General features: G+C 43.2%; 1 protein-coding gene across 3 annotated transcripts in view; it reads left to right on the forward strand.

The window, feature by feature from the left end:
- Positions 1-18,001, forward strand: part of zfc3h1 (zinc finger C3H1-type containing) — a 42,586-nt gene that overhangs the window by 12,759 nt on the left and 11,826 nt on the right. Inside the window, exons 7-26 of one of the 3 annotated variants that reach the window (XM_079560401.1) lie at positions 895-1,011; positions 1,048-1,177; positions 1,304-1,509; positions 2,683-2,806; positions 2,884-2,975; positions 3,141-3,311; positions 4,060-4,209; positions 4,377-4,511; positions 5,847-5,959; positions 6,044-6,178; positions 8,364-8,538; positions 8,671-8,799; positions 10,381-11,088; positions 12,257-12,366; positions 12,443-12,574; positions 12,666-12,787; positions 14,728-14,826; positions 15,615-15,740; positions 15,812-15,986; positions 17,757-17,943. In XM_079560401.1, the coding sequence (XP_079416527.1) occupies positions 895-1,011; positions 1,048-1,177; positions 1,304-1,509; positions 2,683-2,806; positions 2,884-2,975; positions 3,141-3,311; positions 4,060-4,209; positions 4,377-4,511; positions 5,847-5,959; positions 6,044-6,178; positions 8,364-8,538; positions 8,671-8,799; positions 10,381-11,088; positions 12,257-12,366; positions 12,443-12,574; positions 12,666-12,787; positions 14,728-14,826; positions 15,615-15,740; positions 15,812-15,986; positions 17,757-17,943 (3,336 nt within the window). Of the gene's footprint in view, positions 1-894; positions 1,178-1,303; positions 1,510-2,682; positions 2,807-2,883; positions 2,976-3,140; positions 3,312-4,059; positions 4,210-4,376; positions 4,512-5,846; positions 5,960-6,043; positions 6,179-8,363; positions 8,539-8,670; positions 8,800-10,380; positions 11,089-12,256; positions 12,367-12,442; positions 12,575-12,665; positions 12,788-14,727; positions 14,827-15,614; positions 15,741-15,811; positions 15,987-17,756; positions 17,944-18,001 lie in introns of all 3 variants that reach the window. The other 2 variants (XM_079560399.1, XM_079560400.1) reach the window with 2 other exon arrangements.

The following is an 18,001-nucleotide window of genomic DNA, read 5'->3' on the forward strand; positions in this document are numbered from 1 at the left end:
TCCTGTTTATTAATTAATAAACAGAGATTAGTCTGAATGCCAGGCTAGGTATTGGTAACCTATAGGCCAAGGAATGTGTTTTCTATCTAAAGACCTCACATATATGGTGATTGATACGGGGTCTCACAGACACACAGCTGGTCTCAATCAGCCTCACAACTTTTACTTAGAATTCGGACTCCAGCCCATCATTTTGAAGGATACGCCCTGTATGTACCTCATTTACATACCAAAAAAAAACATGTCTATCGTTGTTCGTTGTGAAAATGCTCTGTACTCTTCACCCAGTAAATATTCTCTACTCCACGTTACTGGTCTCGAGTCTTCCTTCACACCAATGATTTCACTAACCATATAAATGTCTGTGTCGATAGAATCATTTTTGGAATATAACTGACCTTGCATCACATGATCGCATTTTGAGGGACTATTTTCTAGCAGATCACTCCGCCGCTGCATGGCTTATACAACCACGAAGCTGATGCTGCTCAAATATAAGTTATTTTAAATGCAAAATGGTTAAAATTATTCTATCGACACAGACATTTATATGTCGATAGAATGGTGTTGTAAGTGATTTGCCTCAGGTGCTCTGTGGAGCGGGTCAGACTGTTTTTAATGCAGGCTAGCTGATACCATAGAAATGCACTAGCCTTGAACTAGCCTAACGCCACGAAACTCATCAAATATAAGAACTGCTTGAATTACAAAAGAAATATCTCCAGAAATCAGCAGCACTCTGGATAACTAGGAAATGAGGCCCTATGTCAAAAATCCTGAAACATCCCTTAAATGGCGGAGCCAGAGGGACTTGATAGTCTGTACTATCACGCCTCCAGAGGTGTGACGACTCTGAACATGCTTTATGAACAACCTTGACTTTCCTACTTTCAGGACCAGGACCGGGATCGAGACAGGCCTAAACCAGGGACCAGGTCCACAGAGCGAGATTACAACAGGATCAGCGTAGCAGAGCGAGACCGGGCCAAACCAAGTCCTAAACCATCTCCAAAACCCAGTCCCAAACCCAGTCCCAAACCCAGTCCTAAACCCAGTCCCAAACCCAGTCCTAAACCCAGTACAAAACCAAGTCCAAAGCCACTGCCCAAGACTCCAGCGGACAGAGGGAGGACCAACCAGGGAAAACCACACGGCTCCATGAAGAAAATCAGTCCAGGTGTGAGACGAATACCATAAGAAAGTCATCATTATTATCATATATTGTTTTACAAAAATGTTAAATGTAGTATTTCCCTGAGACCCTCCATTGTAAGTCTATTCAAATGTCCTCTCCTGTTCCTAGCGACCTCAAAGCAGGCGGCTCGGAGGCAGCAGCTGAGGAACTGGAAGCTGAAGCAGCAGCACGAGGCGGAGGAGCGTAGACGGCAGGAGGAAGAGGAGCGCAGGAAGCGAGAGGACGAGATCCGCAGGATACGAGACCTGTCCAACCAAGACGAGCAGTACAACCGCTTCATGAAGCTCGTGGGCGGAAAGACCCTCACTCCCAAGGTAATGAGGACTTAAAGTACGGGAAAGTATAGTCCCTGAGACCAGTAGAGGGCAGCTCATTCTTTCACAGGAGCTTTGCTCTAAATTCTGTGCCATTGTGTGATGTGATTTTAAATCAGTACTAAGTAACATGTTTACCTTAATAAATCCTTTTCGCAGTCCCTCTGGGGGTAATGCAAGTGTTTATGGGTTGATTGGAGGGTCTTTCATCTCCCCCTGGTGTCTCTGGCCAGAAAACCATGTTTGCAACTTGACTGCCACCGGACCAGAGCAACCAATACACACTAATGGAATCAGGAAGAAGAAGCTAACAGGCTAACGGGCAAAGCTAGCTGCGGGCTCACGTCACTTTAAACAGTATTTACAGCTAAGTTTGAGTGAAAACAATTATTTCCATTGTATAATTGGATGTACAATATCCCTCTGTCCCTTCGCCTTTTCTGTCAGCGTAGTATTTACTCTCCAAGACAATTAATAACTTAAAAAATCGTAACTTGCTACAGCACCTGCAGTTGCGCTTATGGCCTCTAGGGGCAAGAGATACTTAGTACTGCTTTAAACACTTACTAGGTGTTTTAAAAAAAACAGAAAGACCAAGTTTTGACGCCTGTTTGGTCCGGGGACAACAAAAAATGAAGTGTCTTGGTTGTTTCACCTCAAATAAACAAAACAAATTTAAAATAAATTACCTTTTATATTATATAACCGGGGTCTCCAACCAGTAGCTCGCCAAAGACTTTCTACATCTCTACACGCTTGATTACTCAAATTTTAGATGCATTTTCTGTTTGTTATGAATATGCTGAACACAATCTGCAAACAGTTTGGTCAATATTGTAAAGTATAAGGACTAAACTCAAGTCATTTTTCTTTTAAATACTAATTCTCCAGGGTGAACTCCACCTAAGTTGCGTTTTACACAAGTGTTTTTGAAGCTTAAGTAGCTCTCCGACGTTCTTGGTGTGTAAAAGTAGCTCACTAGGTGAAAAATGTTGGAGACCCCGGTATATAATGGTAATAAATAAACATTGTTCTGTTTTCTGTTTTTTTTTTGTATAGGTATAGAAAAAATATCTAGCCGTCTAAATGTCATCATATATGCTCGATTATGATCGTTTTTCACATGATGATCAGCTCGTAAACGCCTGTATTTATGTCCTCTTGTGTTTTCAGGCCAGAGATCGCGAGCACAGGAAGTCCACGGGTAAAGCTGGCCTGGACACTTCAGGGAACCTCTATCAGTACGACAACTACGATGAAGTGGCGATGGAAACGGACAGCGAGACCAGCTCTCCAGGTGAGCGGCGTGATTCAGAGGGATTTCATATGTTCTAGACGCACCTTTTCTGATCGTCTCTGTGCTCATTTCCTCAGTCCCGTCTCCGACACACAACCCTTTTGCTTTCTGCGACTACGGCGGCTTTGCCCAGTCCCTGTTTATGGCCGACTCCGCTCAGTTTGGAATGGTATGGACCTCTGTTATGTTCTATATAATATTTAACATGTTTAAAGTGTCAAAAGACAATGAGTGGCTTATTGGTCTTGCAGAAGGAGAATCTGTCTTGTAAACTTATGAAAATGTTTTGATTGTCTTTTTATTTCTAACCCTAAATGTCGCCTTTCTCTCTCAGGATTTCGCCCAGTCATTCGCGCCTCCTCCGCCGCCTCCCCCTCTCCCTCCTCCTGATGAACTGGAGCCTCCGCCCAAACCGCCCTTCGCTGACGAGGAAGAGGAGGAGGAGATGCTGCTCAGAGAGACCTGCCTCATGTCTATGGCCAACAAGAGAGTGGCCTCTGTTGGGGTGAGACTTCACTACTGCTGTGATGTCACTGACTTATAATAACCTTGGGGGGAAGTGTTTTGTAAAATAATTGTTCCGCAGGGAAGGTGGTCTTTGGTTTCTAAGGAAAAGAGGGACTAAGGCACTTTTTCTGCACAAAAAGAATCTCTATTTGTGTATTCATAACAAGGTCTTTATTTAAAGGATCTGTATCATGCTATTTTAGCCATCCCAAAGTAAAGTATAGGCATTTATATGATATATCTCTCTCTCTACCACTATGGAGTACTATTTTTTGTGAGAAATATAAAGTATTTTCTGGGGGTATTTTGCAAACCCGGAATACACAACACTTCGATTGAGTTAACTCTCTCCGAGCTAATCCGCCCATGCAAAATTAGCATTAAAAGAAATATAAATATCACAGCAATAAGTGAAGTTACTTCACGATGCAGTTATAAGGAGTTGACATATGCAACACAGCTTCATAAATGGCTAACGCACAAGCTAACGCACAAGCTAACGCACACGCTAACACACACGCTAACACACACGCTAACACACACGCTAACACACACGCTAACACACACGCTAACACACACGCTAACACACACGCTAACACACACGCTAACACACACGCTAACACACAAGCTAACACACAAGTTTGCCAGGACACTAATCAAGCCTCTGCAGAAATAGTTTTTTAAGGGAGAGATGGGTTTGTTTGCAGACATTGTTCTCTTTAGCCAAACTCTTTGTGTCTCTACAGGAGAAGACGTCCAGCGGCCCCTCGTCCCCTCAGCTCGCATCACTGCAGCCTCCGCTCAGAGGGAACCTGAGCACGGTCAACCTGAACACGGTGCCCCAGCCCCGGAGCAAGTTCAACAGAGGCCAACACCTCCACAGACCGCCCCTAGTGGTGAGGAGGGCACAGTTCACTCTCACAGAATCTCATCCAGAACATTTACTTTCTTATAAATTCAAAGGGAACATTCAGCCATACGTTTCTGAACAGTTAGTCATTGTCTTCATCGTGTGGATCCAGCGCTGTTCTGTAACGCAGTGTGTGATCTGTGTTTGCTGCAGCTGCCCAGGCACAAAGCGGTGGTGGTTTCACTGAACGACTCTGACGACAGCGACAGTGACCAGGACTCGAGCTCCACCCAGAGCGCGTTCGGGGGACTGGAGTTCATGATCAAAGAGGCCAGACGCACTGTGGAGGTGAGGACAGGCGCTTGTGCATTACTTTGTACTCTCTCTACTTTGTAGAGAGCAATTTCAGAAACTGTGTGGATGAGCTCAGTAATGACAGTTATTAAAACTAATTCTGCACAGATTTCTGACCGGTCTCTTTAGTTCTTAACCCCCACCTTAACTGATCACATTTTCCCCAGTTCAGCTTTTCCTAGGGCTTCGATTTTTTTGTTTAAAAGAAAAAAACAATAAATGTGGTCTTTCCTGGACGAGCATGTAAACAGATGCTGTGGCCAAACTGAAAACTCCAGCTAACTCGGCAGCAAAAACAAGCTCTACACTTCTAGCGTCATAGTACAGCATTCCCTCACAACAACACACAAACATCTGCAAAGGAGATGCATCTTCGTGTGTGCGTCCTGATACTCTGAGGCTCTTTGTGTGTTTCTGTTTTGCCCTTTAGACGAACTAGCGCAACTTTGTAGCAGATTTTACATGTAAAATCACCAGGTCCTCTTGTGTGGCTGCCGCATGTATCATCCATGCTTCCTGTTTGTTAAAAAAAATAATAATAATTTTGAGGATTGTATATCGTCTCAGAAAATATCGCAATAAACGATAATATTGAGTATAATGCAAATACCTTAGGCAATAAAAAGAAAGCTGTAAGCAGCTATTTTAATTGAATTTAACTTTTGGCATTTAATATTAACACCCTATACCAAACAAAGTGCAAACTCGAAGGGTCGAAATAGTCTCGGACACTGTATCCATCTGTGCTTCTCAACCTTTTCACATAACTTACACTCACCAGGTCCTGTGTTTAAACTAGGCCTGTCACAACATTTTTATTAAATAGTCAATATACAGTATCGTCTTTAAAAATATCCCAATAACAATAATATTCTTTTTTCCCCACGCAATGGGGACAGGTTGGATGGATTCTCTGCTCACTCAGCGCTGTGATAGCTTCATTCTTCCGTCTAAAAGCTTCTCGACTGGAGTTAACAGCTTATAGGCCAGTGTACAGCTTCATTTGAAAGCGAACTGATCTAAGATTTTTCGGCGCTTTGTCACATTTGTTGCCTGTTTTGTGGAATTTTGTCACTCTTTTTACGCTTTTTGTTGCCTATTTTGTACCTTTTTTTTGTCGCTCTTTCATCACTTTTTTGTCGCTCTTTAGCTGCTTTTTTTGCTGCGTTTTCATTCTTGTTTTTGTCACTATTTTGATGCTTTCTTCAAGAAGCTTTTAGATTTGGGTGAAGTCGGACTGGAGAAAACGTGCTCGGAAGGGGCGGGGTTAAAGAGGTCATGACCTATTGGTGGACATTTGTTGTAAGAAAGTGTCTCTGCTGTTTCCAGGCAGCGAAGCCCAAAGGAGCGTCTGAGAAGGAGAACAACCCCATGAGGACTCCGGAGGCTCTTCCTGAAGCCAAGAAAGCCGAGTACAGGCTGCTCAAAGAGGAGATCGCCAGGTACGGACTAAGCCTCTCCCTTTGTCAGGGTGTTGCTAACATTTTCTCAGTACAAATGCCTTTTGTTGTTGTTGTCGTTTTCAGTCGAGAAAAGCAGAAGATGTTGAATCCCTGGAGCTCGGCGTCTCTGGTTTACTCCGATTCGGTGATGGACACGTTAACGAAACCCTCGGCAGAGATTCAGCTCGCAGAGGCCGAGCAGAAACTCAACAAACACAGGTGGGTTTGTTTTGGGCAGAGGTGAAATAAATATAAGTAGAAATGTAGTTTAGAGAGGTCATGTGTGATGTCATAACATAGCAACAGCACGGCAACTGTATTCATTGATTTGCTGCTCAATTTGCAATGCTGAAGGTCTATTTTTATTTAGATCTAAAATATGCATAATGTGTCTATATCACTCGGGGCATTATTGGATTCTGCTAAAATCAAGACCTTGAATGTCATTAAAAAGCATTAAATCAGGCCGGTTTCCCGTTAAAATTTACTTTTGAAAATCCAAATTTCCCCTGATTCCCCTGTTGTTTACAAATCTTAAATCTTAATAAGCCAAGATTTTTTTTTAGCAATAACTAGGATTAAAGTGATGGTCTGTAATGTTGCAAAATGAGGCGGTAGTTGAATAAAATCCCTGAGCTGCAGCCTAAATGTGTCTCTCCTGCACATCCCTAACCGTGCATGCTTTCTGGGTTTTATTATTTTCAAATACTGCAGTTACAATGTAGGTCTGTGGCTGCAAAATAAAATAAAACTCTACCACAAGAACATTTACTGATTCCACCTGCTAGTTTTTTGTGGGGAGCCTGTTTAGTAGAATACTCGTGAAGGCCATCTATGAGTGGTGCCCCTCCTGGTGTTGTTTCTTACTGATTAAATAATCTGCGGGGGGTTTTGCAGAGGTTGCCTTGACCTCGATAAGAGCGACTATAGAGTGTGTGATGGAATGTATCTGTCTGGAAAAGGGAGGTCTGGTACTGTGTGTGCGTGATAAGAATAAGATCAATGTGACTGGGAAAAGCGAACCCTTCACTCGAGGCTCATTTGAAACTTGGTCTTTTAATACATAGAGTGCCATAAATGAAATAAGTGTGTGTTTTTTTTTTTTTTTTTTGTATTATGAAACTAGACATTCTTATACACCTTATATGTGTGTTTTTGGGGGCTCTGTGATGAACAGAACTGAAATAAGATGTCAAAAACTTGTGAAACGTCACGATCTGGAAATTTCCTCTGGGCATTTAATCACAACGTGGCCAAAATGACCACGCCCCTCCTTAGTTCAGCGTGTGTTTTCAATGCCCCGCCCATCGGTCCTGCAGCAGCACAGTGTCAGAGAGAGCGGAGGAAGTGATAGCAGTGGGGATCTCCTGCAGAACAACGATCTCCACACCTTTTGCTTTCGATCACTCTTTATTTTTCATCAGAAGACCAATGAGGTCAACAAGCCGACAGTTTTGTATGATCTGAAAATATACCACCACATCCTCTGCTTGCAAAGTATTTTTGACACAATATTTCAGCTCTATGTTGTCTTAGAGCAACGTGAAACTTACTTACTTGTTCTTTTCTGAAGCCCCTGTTTCCAATCACAGTCCAGTGAAAGTGAAATGAGGGAGACAGTTGTGCTTCATGAAACACGCGATATCGCGAAAAAACAAAAACAGTGATTTTGATCAAAACTAGCCTCTGATTAGCTTAGATTTCTCAGGAACCGTAGAATTAAACTGTCTTCACATACGGAGAGCTTAGAGTCTCAACTTTCAAACGAGCCACAGCATGTGTCCATAGCTATAACATAAAATACGCCGTGGTGCTACAAATATCATGAAAAATGGTCTGGATTGTCGGCTCTACAGCTAAATCCCCAAAAAAGCGCAGCACTCAAGGACTGGACTATTCTTGGTCTAGTTTGAGACTAAACTGGTCTAAAACCGGACAAAAAATAGGCTGAACGGAGAAACCCTGCCTACTGGAATTGGACACCAATGACTGGATGGTCTGCGATTTTGGCCCGTCTGCTGAGGGACTCCTCTGTCCGTCCATGGGAGTGGATCTCTCCTTCTGTGGGTCTCCCCAAGGTTTCTCGTTTTCCCTCTGGGTTTTTGTGTTTTTCCTTGCCGCTTATTTGGATGTTATGTTTGCCTGGATACTTCATTCTCCTGAACTTTACATTGTCTTATTTACCGCTCTGCTTAATGGCCTTAATGTTCAGTGCAGCCCTGTGAGGGAACTCCTGTTGTGATATTGGGCTATACAAAACCATTGATTGATCGTAAACCCAGACTAAATTACACCTTAGCTAGCTCTGATCTAAATAAGGAACCAATATGGCATTCGTGAAATAGATTAAACGGACGACCATACACTCTCCACCCTCTTAAGTCTGTTCTGATTCCTGTTGCAGAGAGTTGCTGCAGAAAGACGAGGCTGTGCTGAGACACCTGCTGCAACAGGAGCTGAAGAAGAAAGAGAGCCTGCGTGCGGCCGAGGGTAAAGTCTCCAAACTCCGAGAGCAACTTCAGGTGTCTGAGAAGATCGCCAACGCCAACAGGACGCTGCTCAAGAAAATACTGGAACAGGTGCAAATACAGTGACCTCTTCGATCCCAGTGGCTAAAAAAACTGAAATCCTCACTTTTCACTGCATTGCCTTTATCATGCAAGGACTATGATCTAAATCCAGAGATGAAAATACTTTTTATTTTATTGCAGGTGCATCGTGTGGAGCACAGAGTGTCGCTGAAGAAGACGATAGCCGTGAAGCTGGAGCAGGAGCTGGCGCAGGCTCAGGCCGCCGCCTCCAAAGGAAACAAACGCAAAAAGGAGTCGAGCCATACTCTGGTGAGGAGAGGGGACGTGTCTTGCAAAAATCGACTTTTTCGGAGCCAGCAGTCTGTTATGATGTTATCAAAAACATATGAGGAGTAGTGTTGTGTTGTGTCTGCTGCCAAAGCATTGTGATCAGCGTTTCCTGAGTTTTTTGGCGTAATATATTAAACATCAAAGTGTTAAAGCAGTACTAAGTAGCTTCTTAACCTTAATAGCCCCTGTTCTCTCCCTGATCCTCACCTTCCTCTCCCTCGTCCCCTCCTCTTATTGTTGTCCCTCGCCGCTGTCCTGGCTATATGCCCAGACATCTCACATCCTCCTCCCTCCGGCGTCACCTTCTTTTCGTGCCCCAAAAAGAGGCCCTGTGTTGGTCTTAGTGAAACGTTCACATAGCCCTTGCTACAGGCTCGAAAGTTTAGATTTTTTGTCTCCACACTGGCACACACTTTGTTGGGTTTAACCATCTGTCAGACGGGCCGAGGGGACACGGACTGCGCAGTTATTTCAGATCGGCCCATCGCGAATGACAGGCAGCAGCGCAGAGCCAAGACAGAGGAGAGACACGAGTTCACGATATGTGCTCAATCTATTCAACAGAATAGTTTTTTTTTTTCAGATTTTTTGGGTGTGCCAGCTCCCAGTTTGGTCGCACTGGCACACCCTGGCTCACCCGTGGCTACGCCAGTGGTAGTCACTGGACTCGTTCTGAGCACTGATGCACTTAAACTGTATTTATTACGGCTCTATCGATTTGTTACATGACATAAGACAAAAAATGGCTTGTATCTTGGTTGTCTTACATGTAATTTCTGCTGCTGCCACCCGATGGCGCTCTCAAGAGTGTACAAGATCCATAAATGTGCACTCGAGTGTACTTTCCGTGCACAAACAATGTGCAATGTGCATTATAAAACGTGAAATGGTAATACAAAACAACGACAAAACAAAATTGATTTCTATTCATACCAATGGGCGAGGAACCTATGGTCCTTATGGTAGGGAGCTGACGCTGTAATACCACCCCCTGGTGGCCAGGGGCGACTCCAAGAGACACTTGGGAGCATTGATTCTAATGGGACTTCAAACATCCCAAGAACGGCTTAAAAGCCTGGCTCCAAAGAGTTTTTCTTTTTCTAAAAATCGCTATGACCCATGTGACCACGCTGGGGAAGGTGACATTTTTTTTAACCACGCTGGTTTTTGTTTATCAACCTGAAATTTGGAAGGATTTCCAGTACATTGACTGGCTCAAGAGCCTGTCAATCCAGCTCTGGAGCTCTGTGGAGCCTCCGCCCGCCTTGTGAGTGCAGGGCTTCCCGCCTTTTTGCCCTTTTACGGAACAGGCTGCGTAGGAGGAGACAGAGCGGCCATTAAATTTCACACAGGATTTGGGAACCTTTTTCAATGAATGGGGCTGAAGGAGACCTTTATTATATTATATCTGTGATTCATACATTGCATTCAACATTCCACAGTGCACATCTGAAATCTTTCTATTACTATGTTAAGGGTTAGGGTTGAGCTGCTGTTCCATGTTACATCTAATTACGTCTTTGAGAGAATGCATTTTTACCAGATTTCTTTTCCTTTCAGTCCAATAAGGTTCAGCGTCTGGACGGAGCCGAGCGCCACTTTGCCGAACTCATCGCCCAAAAGCAGCGCCTTCAGCAGCTGGAATCTGAATACGCGCTCAAAATCCAGAAACTGAAGGAGGCGCAGGCTTTACGCAACAAAGGCCTGTCCTTAGAGGCTCCGTCCAACTCCCCGATCCGAAGTTCCTCACCGCGTGAACCGCAAAACCAGCCGCCGCCGCCACAACAACCACAGCAACAACAGCAACAACAACAGCCAGCGCCGCCGCAGCAGCAGGTGACAGCGACGCCAACCAGCCCCTTTCCCGTCTCGCAGCCATCCATACACGACCTCACGCAGGATAAACTAACGATAGACACGGACGACGAGGCGGAGGAATCTGAAGTGGCGCCTGCCGCTGCGACGAGGGGGGAAAGGAGGCTGTCGTTCCGCCAAACCACCTCCTTCACAAAGCCACATCTCGAGCAGCTGACGTCGACGCCGGCCAAAGACTCGGCGACGACAGCGACCGCTTCTGCCGCCGACGCCACAAGCACCGCTAAAACAGCCGGGAGCTCATCCGGTCCGAGCGAAAAGGCGGAGATGTTCGCGGGTTTAGACGTAGATTCTCTGAAAAAGAGGTACGAGCAGCAGCCACAGCTCGGGGAACTGCTGCAGACGGAGCTGGAGAAGACGGGGCAAGACCTACAGACGTCACCGGTGTCAAAGGTAAAAAAAAAAAATCTTTGTTTTCCCATATGGTGGTATTTATCCCCGGCCTGACACAATAACAACATTTTAGGTTTGATTTACTGAGGCAGGAAAATATCTTGATAAGCGATATTATTGAGAAACATTTTATGCCGTCAAAAGCAACTCTAAAGCTTAACAAAGAAAAACATTTATTAGTGAATGTACCTAACCACATTCTTTTCATTTTTTAAAATTTTTAAATCTCTCATTTTCATCACATTTTTGTCACTTTTTCATCACTTTTTTTTCACCATGAGCACCTACCATTAACTAATTTCAAATAATATCAGTAAAAATAAAACAAGCCAGACTCCGATAGAAATAAATAGATGTAAGGCTGTTTGTGGGGTGGTAAGATTTCCATTGTCCCTCGCATTGAGGGTACCCACATGTCCTCAAATTCTTTCAATTTGTTCTGTAACCTTGCAGTTACTTTTTCCATATTTAACATGTCTTTCATTCTGTCCCACCATTGCATATGAGAGAAATATGAGCAAACACTGCTAATAAATGTACAGTCAGTAAATATTGAGCCTATAAATGCATTTATCTTTATCAAATGATAAATCAATCTAGTAATTATCGTGACAGGGCTGATTTATCCTTTTCTCATTAGCAAACGGCTCCACTTTTGTCATGTGCTATTCGGTTTGCGCATGAGCAAGTGTTTGGTAAATGATTCCCCCAAGTGAATGAATCATGATCTAGACTCTGGAGACATTTGTGCAAAAGCAGATTGCTCACCCCTGCTTTGAGGGCCACCGTAGTCTCCTCTAGATTTTATTAAACTAATTAGGGCTGCACAATATATCGCAAGAAATATGGTGTCGCGATATTAGGTGATGCAATATCAGTATCGCAAGAAGCCACAATACAACATCACTGAATCCTGAGATCCACGCTTTTTTTTGCAAGCTCTGCCAAAAACAAACAATGCATTGAGCTTATTCCAAATTTAGTTCAATTTTGGTCCTGATGTAGGGTGTTTTTAAGTCTTGTTGAGTGAAATATTGCAATAATGCTGTTTGATACAATTTTGGGCTCAATGTGTATCTTTATTTTCACTTTTTCCCCATTCTTCTAAAGTAATGCGCACATCCACAAGCCAGTCTCATCTCATTAATGTCCTCCCTGTGTGTTTCAGGTGACGGCCTTTGAGCTGGATGCGTCTGCGGTTCAGTCGGGGGCGTCAGACCTGAAGCCCGTTCCTTATGGACCGTATCACAGCCCTCTGCTCGTCTTCAAATCCTACAGGTTTAACTCCTCATGTTTATAACACAGCCTCTGTCTTGTCGTTACCGTTTGTCCAACTCACTTTGTTCCATTCCAGGTTCAGTCCTTACTACCGGACGAAGGAGAAGCTGTCGTTGAGCTCAGTGACTTACAGCAACACCATCGACCCCAAAAAGCACTTCTGCCGCTTCGATCTGACGGGAACCTGCAACGACGACGGCTGCAGATGGTCAGGACTGAAAACCTTTGCTTTAAGTCACTTCAGATTTTCATTTTGGGGCTCCTAACAATCATGTTCTTCTTCCTGTGTCTGTTTTTAGGCAGCACATGAGGAACATCACTCTGAGCGGGAGCCAGTTGTTTCAGGACGTCCTCTCCTACGACCTGTCTCTCATCGGGTGTTCAGAGACTTCCTTAGATAAAGACGTCAGCACTGCCACAGGTACGAATTAACACATTAAACGGTTTCTGTGGATGTAAAGTTAAAGCAGTGGTTCACATTAAAGCAGACGACAGTGTCTATTTATCTCCTACTTTGTCTAAAATGAAGTTGAGCAATAACTAGGGTTAGGAAATCATATTTTTTTCTACTTTACAATTAAAAACAGTTTATTTAAGGGCTTAAATAATCAAAGCATTAAAGCTGTGTTCAGACCGCACGCTTCTCGGGCTTAAAAAACGTGACCAAAGCTGCTTGTAGGACCCTTGTGCTTATTGAAGTCAGAGTCAGCTCGGAGTGTGTTAAAATACCCTGTTTTGGGAGAAACTAGTCTCCCTCTTTGCTCCTGCCATGTCCTATGTATCTTTAACTATATCCCCATGGATCTCCCCAGTATTAAAGCCTATATTCAGCCCATATGCTTGAAGGGACATTATTGGAAGCCGGTGGCCAAGCTAGGTTAGCTCGGTTAGCTTGTTACAATCGCCTACAGCTCATTGTTGATTAAAAGTGTGGAATAAACCACAAAGCATCAAGCCCAGCTCAGTGTGTGACCATCATAAAGGCTGCTTTATGTAGTTACGGCTAGGGTTGGGCGATGTTCCCTTAATTGGCCGTTGACGATGTTTACAGTGAACCATCGTGATGGACGATGATATCGTCCATTTCTCATTATAAGCATTTTTTAAAGACATTTACATAGCCTTTATATATGCTGCATATTACTATTTATGTTAGGAAAATGTGAGATTGCAGGATAAATGGATCTAAACTAAACATGATTTGAACAGAGTCACGGAACACGCCTTTTGCAAAAGAAATGTGTTAAAACTCGTACGTAAAGTCTGAGAGGAGAACGGCTCATTCAGAGCGTCAACTCCAAGGCTCTTATCACACTAATAGGAAATGTAAATTGGAGCTTATTATTTGCATTTGCTCAGTTTTAACGTAATGTTTAAGAAACAGTGGATGAACGGGACAATATTTAGAAGTTTGCGTCGTAGCCTACATTTTTGAAGCCGCTCCACGCGCCGCCCGGTCCGTGTGCTCGTAACCTCGTATCTCCTGCACCGCGCCTTTCTCTCCTCTCTCTTTCCTCTCTCGGTCCTTCGTGAGAATAATCCGCGCGCTCAGCTAGCGCCAATGTGAGAGCCATCTCGTCATTTTAAAACTGTTTAAGTTTCCGTACGCAGCAAAGCAAAACAAAACCACGCGCTGTTAAACTCTGAGCTGCAGAGAGAGAGAGAGAGAGAGAGGGAGCCCCGCGCGTCAGAAACAGAGCAGCGCTGCGTCTTTACTTTAATAATTACGGCCAACGCAGCGTGGCTTCTGGCAGGCTACAGTAACTAGCGCGCATATTAGTTACATCCGTGATTTAATTTACAGTGCAATCCCTGCACAGTTTCTGGGTTTACAAGGAAGATCAGTGCGTGTTTCTGGGAGGGGGCGTGGCATCACGATGGTGGCTCTCCATCGTGATGTTGCTCATCCATCACGATGGACGATGATATCGATGATGATATGGACGATGATGACATAAATGCAATGAAAAACTGACGTAAACCTGACAATAAAGCAACGAAAAAAAGATAAGAAAGCAAAAAAAAGAAAAGAGACAAGAACACCTAAAAAAAAAGTGTATAAAAAAGCAGCGACAAAAAGACGATCAGTTATGCAGGTCTTAGCTTTCAAATGAAGCGTTACACAGGCCTATAGTCTGTAACCTCCAGTCCAGAAGCTTTGGGTAAAACTGAACTGGAGAAAATGCACTGGGGGGGTAAGAGGTTAAAATGGCATTAAAAACTATCGTCTCCTCTGGATTAACGAGAACTCCTTCGCTTTAATTCATCATTTCATTCTGCTGCATTCCTCATAATGATTTATTTGTTATAACCATGTCACAAATACAATCAATGCAACAACTTTCTTTTTCATTCTGATAGAAAAGTACATGAAGAAACTTTTCGGTCCCAATAATCGAATGGGCATCGATCAGAAAGCTGTTCTCCTCGTGAGCAAAGTCAACGAGAGTAAAAAACACGGTAAGTTTTTCTCCACCTTATTCAGCCGCGCCCACTTTTGTTCTTAAAGCATTTCCTCTTTTGTGTCAGCACTTCCTGTGAGGTGGGATTGAGCCTGGAGAATATAAAATGGAATGAGTTTGGCTTCATTTGTGTTTCTCAGCATTGATTGTTTGGCTGTGACTAAGGCTGGTAAAAAAAATGTTTTATTGAAAATGAAAGTATGGAAAGCTGGTTCCAAACGGTCCCATTTATCTCCACTTTTGCCCAATTTTGATTTATTTTTTCACCGTATTTTTTCTGTTTTTTTGTCCAATGTTTGCCCAATTTTTCCAGAATTTTTCCTCATTTTTTTCTTATTTTTGCCCCAATTTCTTCACCTTTTATTAGTAATATTTTCCCTATTTCCCCCAATTTTTCCCAATTTTCCTCAATTTATTCCCCATTTTTCTTTATTTTTGCCCCTATTTTCTCCCCATCATTTTTTGGCACAATCTCTCCCAGTTTTCACCAAATTTCCTCCCCCATTTTTCACAGATTTTTTGACCTTGGAGATGAACCTGATAATGTAAATTTGCAGCTCTTCCACACATTATTGTTCTGTTTTCTGGATGACAAATATTTTAGGAAAGGGATCAGAAAAAATATCGTTCAGGTATCGTTATCGAAGGAAAAAAGTAACGGCCTTGGACATTGAAGCTAGTTTGTTTGAGAAAAGAGGCTGCAGAGGAGAGGGTCAAAGGGAGAAGATGAAATGAATCCAGTTTATAATCATTGCCCAGTTCTCACGTGGTCGCTCTTGTTCTCAGCTCCTCCTTACACCACGTTCAAAGACTTGAGGAAGTGGAAGCCGAAGCCGACTCTCCCGTCCGCTGTGGACTCGGAGGAGAGCAGCGACGAGGAGCCGGAGTACGGATCAACCCTGAGGAGAAACGGTGAGAACAGACTTCAGATGACGCTGTATTTAAACAGTTCTGCTCTGGCTTCACGGCTCGGTCCTGTCCAGCAGGTGGCGCCGCTGACCTGAGCTTGTCGGACGTGTGCGTGACGTCGGACGACAGGCGATACTTCATCAGCGAAACGGACGACATCTCGAACCTGGAGGCCAGCGTTTCCGAAAGCCCCTGTGACACTCAGCTGTGGATCAAACTGGCCTTCAAGTACCTCAACCAGACCAACACGTAAGAGATGCCTCACTCTTCTCAACAAACACACTTTATAAAGGTCCAGGATTCTGCTAAACTGACTTTTTACACAGCAAGAGAAAACACTGATATATCCACATCTTATAGTGAAATGAACATTGTATTTTGAGCCATATAAACAAAACTAGACAGTGTTCAAGAACAAATACAGAGACAAGGGTGCATGTCATATCTGTCCAGCACACTTCCTTTGCCCCTATAATTAGCCAACAAAATAAAATAAATATAATTTTAGCTCGAAAAGGAGATGAAGACAAACTTATTTACTCCCACCCCCATTCAGATATTCTAAATAATTGAAATAATGTGGTTGCTAAACTAGCTTAGGTTAGCCCTTGGTAGCTTGTAATAATGAAACAATTAAACTAGTTACATGAGATGAACAATGCATTTTAAGTCAACATTCACAAAATGCTACACTTTATAACAAGTGTATAATTTTTCCTACTATAATTCCTACATCCAATATATCAGCATGTTAGTATTACTGTTATTATACCATGCTCTGGGTGAATACTCTATTCTGATTGGCTGGTGGGGGCTAACAAGTGTGCATTATTTTGGTATAACCGCACACGTAGTCCGGTTACTGGGATATCACTCCGCTGTGGGCATCGCCATAGCAACGCATGACACAGCTGAATCAGATAAACACGTAATTAGTGACTAACAGGAACGTATGAGATGGATTTTGGGTTAATTTCAACGTTTTTGGCCAAAACAAAACGTTTGATAACGAGCTCTCCATTTCTATTGCAAACGGTTAAGGCACTATTCATGATTTTCAGGCGTACATAAAAAGATCCAGCATTTAAGCATATTTGGCTGGATTAGTGAAGTCAAACATAAAAGTTTCAGTTCGTGGGGCCCAGGTGTAAGCAAAGTGAAATAACTCCTGCCCACGAGTGCTGCATATCGGTGCCGGGTTAGTCCTGTTGTGTTGTGATTCTGTGCTGATGTTGTGTTGTTGAGCCTGACTGAGATCCTCGTAGCTGCGGAGAATGACTCGCTCTGAGACGAGCCTTCAGTGACCGGCTAATAACCCACATAAAATAGTCCCGGTGGTCTGGCATATTTAGTGAGTTTAGTAAATGAAAAAAACATTTATTATGAATGTTATGTTTGTGTGACCATGGTATAAGCGGATTAAACAACTCGGAGCCGTGCATTAGACTGTTATAATCCACTGCGCGTTGTGGTGTTCTTGACTCCGCGTCGTGCATTATACAGTGGGGAAAAAAAGTATTTGGTCAGTTTCACATAGACATTCTATTGGATTTTGGCCAAATAATTTTTTTCCCCACTGTAACCGTCTAATGCACGGCTCCGAGTTGTTTAATCCTTACTTATAAAATCATCGTCACAACCCACACAGTATTTATATTGTATGGAAGTGTTATTTTGATATATAACATAGCCGATATCTATTCATGAGAAGTATAGTAATAACAGATTGATTCATTGATTGATTGATGCTCATGGTAACCAGATTTAAATTTAATGATGTATATTAAAAGGAGTTGAGGTACTTTTTTTTTGTTGAACTGACGCCAGAGGGTAGCAGCCCCCGAGCATCTGGCCCACCCTAATTATATCATTTCTTTATGTACTGAAATAAAAATGCATAGATTTTTGCATTCATAGCATTACAAATATTGTGTTTAGGCATTAAAATTCTGTTATAAAGCATTAAATTTGACTTGCTACCTGTATATAATCTACAGTAATCGTACTTTGTGTCCGCAGCCCTTATGCAGAGTGTCTGGAAGCCGCCCTGAACACGTTGTCCCGCGCTCTGGAGAATAACTGCGATAACCCGGAGGTGTGGAGCCACTACCTCTCCCTGTTCTCCAGGAGGGGGAGCCGCGCTGAGGTGCAGGAGATGTGTGAGATGGCAGTGGAGCACGCGCCCGACTACTGCGTCTGGTGGACTGTGAGTGTAGCTGTTTTCTGTTTGTCATGTCAGTAATTCATTGCTAAACCTACATCTC

The sequence above is a fragment of the Gobius niger genome, assembly GCF_951799975.1.
Source record: "Gobius niger genome assembly, chromosome: 7".
Classification (NCBI taxonomy): Eukaryota; Metazoa; Chordata; class Actinopteri; order Gobiiformes; family Gobiidae; genus Gobius; species Gobius niger.